Source organism: Corapipo altera, unplaced genomic scaffold (assembly GCF_003945725.1).
Source record: "Corapipo altera isolate COAL_440 unplaced genomic scaffold, ASM394572v1 60647, whole genome shotgun sequence".
Lineage (NCBI taxonomy): Eukaryota > Metazoa > Chordata > Aves > Passeriformes > Pipridae > Corapipo > Corapipo altera.
The window spans coordinates 1-3029 of NW_020886573.1; the positions used below are offsets into that span (position 1 = coordinate 1).

General features: G+C 55.6%; 1 protein-coding gene across 1 annotated transcript in view; it reads right to left on the minus strand.

The window, feature by feature from the left end:
• Positions 1-447: 447 nt before the first annotated feature.
• The window catches only part of LOC113941255 (transcription activator BRG1-like), a gene marked incomplete at its 5' end in the record, with an annotated part of 5293 nt that continues 2711 nt past the window's right edge, over positions 448-3029 (minus strand). The window contains 4 exons of the mRNA XM_027632409.1: positions 448-651; positions 752-802; positions 1708-1875; positions 2798-2971. Of these exons, the coding sequence (XP_027488210.1) occupies positions 448-651; positions 752-802; positions 1708-1875; positions 2798-2971 (597 nt within the window). The remainder of the gene's footprint in view (positions 652-751; positions 803-1707; positions 1876-2797; positions 2972-3029) is intronic.

Genomic DNA, 3029 nt, shown 5'->3' on the forward strand with positions numbered 1-3029 from the left:
ATTCCCAGCCTCTCCTTCCCTGCTGGGACCGGCATTCCCAGCTCCTCATTCCCATTCCCATTTCCAGCCCCCCATTCCCAGCTCCTCATTCCCATTCCCATTCCCAGACCCTCATTCCCAGCTCCTCATTCCCATTCCCAGACCCTCATTCTCCCCCCAGCTCCCAGTGTTCCCATCTCTGGTATTCCCAGTGCCCCCATTCCCAGCCCCTTCATTCCCTTTCCCATCCTCAGCATTCCCAATGCCCTCATTCCCATTTCCAGCTCCTCATTCCCATTTCCATTCCCTCATTCCCACTCCCATCCCCACATTCCCATTCCCAGCCCCCCATTCCCATTCCCATTCCCATTTTTCCCTGACCCTGGATTCATTTCCAGCCAGGCCTCCAGCTGCCCCCATTCCCATTCCCATTCCCATTCCCATTCCCATTTTTCCCTGACCCTGGATTCATTTCCAGCCAGGCCTCCAGCTGCCCCCATTCCCATTCCCATTCCCATTCCCATTCCCATTTTTCCCTGACCCTGGATTCATTTCCAGCCAGGCCTCCAGCTGCCCGGCCTTGGGCGCGTCCGTCCCCGTCAGGATCTTCCCGCTCTCCACGTGGATCACCTTCACTGGCAGGTCGCTCATCTGGCTCGTCTCGTCCAGTGGCTGCAAAACACCGGGAAAAACCGGGAATTGCCGGCCCTGGAATCCAGGGTGGAGAGAGCAGGGATTGGGAATTCCCTTCCCGGGACGAGCCCGGACTCACCTCCCCGTCGGGGCCGATGGCCGGAGCCTGACCCTCGGCGTTCTCCGCCTTCTGCGGGACAAACAGGGACAGGGAGAGGGAGGAGAGAGGGAAGAGGAGGAGGAAGAGGCAGGAGGAAGAGGAGGAAAAAAAAAGGAAAGGAAGGGAAAGAGGAAAAAAGGGAAAGGAAGAGGAAAAAGAGGAAGAGAAAGGAGAGCGGGAAGAGGAAGGAGGAAGAGGAAGGAGAAAGGAAGAGAAGGAAAAAAAGGAAAGGAAAAGAAAGAAGAAAAAAATGAAAGGAAGAGAAAGAAATAGGAAGAAAAAGGAGTAAGAGAAAGAGAAGGAAAAAATAAAGAAGAAAAAATCAGAGAGAAGAGAGAAAACAAGGAGAGGAAAAAGAAAACAGAGAGAGAGAGAGGAAAAATGGAAAAAGGAAGAGGAAGAAAGAAGAAAAAAAAGAGAAGGAAGAGAAAAGGGAAAAACGGAGAAAAAAAGACGACAAAGAGAAAAAGGAACAGAAAGGAAGGAAGAGAAAGAAAGAGGAAAAAAGGAAAAGAAAAAAAGGAAAAACAGAAAGAGGAAAAAAAAAGAGAAAGGAAAGAAAGAGGAGAAACAGAAACATGAAAAAAGGAAGAGAAAGGAAAGAAAGAGGAGAAACAGAAACAGGAAAAAAACAAAAAGAAAGGAAACAAAGAGGAGAAGCAGGAAGAGCAGGAGGGGAAGGAGAAGCAAGAGGAAGGAGAAGGAGAAGCAGGAGGGGAAGGAGAAGCAAGAGAAAGGAGAAGGAGAAGCAAGAGGAAGAGGAAGGAGAAGCAAGAGGAAGGAGAAGGAGAAGCAGGAGGAAGGAGAAGCAAGAGGAAGAGGAAGGAGAAGCAGGAGGAAGGAGAAGCAAGAGGAAGGTCAGGCCGGGCGGTGGCCCCAGAGCTCCCTCCGGGAGCCTCCCCGGTGCCTTTCCTGGGGCTCCTCCTTCCTCCCACCTTCTTCTTCTTCTTCTTCTTCTTCTCCTTGGCCACCTGGGCCGCCTTGTGCTGCCTCACCAGCTCGGTCAGGTTGGCCACGTACTCGTCCGTCTGCTGCAGCAGGTAGGCCAGGCGCTTGTCCTTCTTCTGGTCGATCAGCTTGCGGTAACCCTCCTCATCCTCGGCCTGGGGGGGCACTGGGGTCACCTGGGAGCACCTGGGAGCACCTGGGATACACCTGGGATACACCCTGAACACCTGGGAGCACCTGGGAAACACCCTGAACACCTGGGATACACCTGGGATACACCCTGAACACCTGGGAGCACCTGGGAAACACCCTGAACAATCGCCTCCTCATCCTCGGCCTGGGGGGGGCACTGGGGTCACCTGGGAGCACCTGGGAGCACCTGGGATACACCTGGGATACACCCTGAACACCTGGGGTCACCTGGGATACACCCTGAACACCTGGGATACACCCTGAATACCTGGGATACACCCTGAACACCTGGGATACACCTGGGATACACCCTGAACATCCCCTTCCTCATCCTTGGCCTGGGGGGGGGGCACTGGGGTCACCTGGGAGCACCTGGGATACACCCTGAACACCTGGGATACACCCTGAACACTTGGGATACACCCTGAACATCTGGGATACACCCTGAACATCCCTCTCCTCATCCTCAGCATGGAGGGGGTACTATGGTCACCTGGGATACACCCTGAACACCTGGGATACACCTGGGATACACCCTGAACACTTGGGATACACCCTGAATATCTGGGATACACCCTGAGCATCCCCCTCCTCATCCTCGGCATGGAGGGGGTACTATGGTCACCTGGGATACACCCTGAACACCTGGGATACACCCTGAATACCTAGGATACACCCCGAACACCTGGGATACACCTGGAATCACTGGGGATCACCTGGATACACCTGGGACCACCAGGGAACACCCCGAGCACAACCGGACTCCCCGCGGTGCCCTCCCTCACCCTCACCCCACGGACAGGAGGAAGGTCCCCCTGACCCCCCCTGACCCTTGACCCGACCCTTGACCCCCCCATGACCCCCCGACCCCATGACCCCCCTGACCATGAGGCGCCGCATCCGCTCCTTCTCGATGCGCTCGTTCTCCTTCTTCTGCTCGCGCTCGGTGTTGGCGTGGTACGTGGCCACCGCCTTCGTCAGCTTCTGGATCTTCCCGCTCACGCTCCGGTGATATTCCTTGAAGTCCTTGGCGTGCTGCAGGATGCTGTTGAGGTATTCCTGCGGGAACGGCGCCGGGACACGGCCGTTGGCATCGGACGGGCCGGGGCTCGGCGCG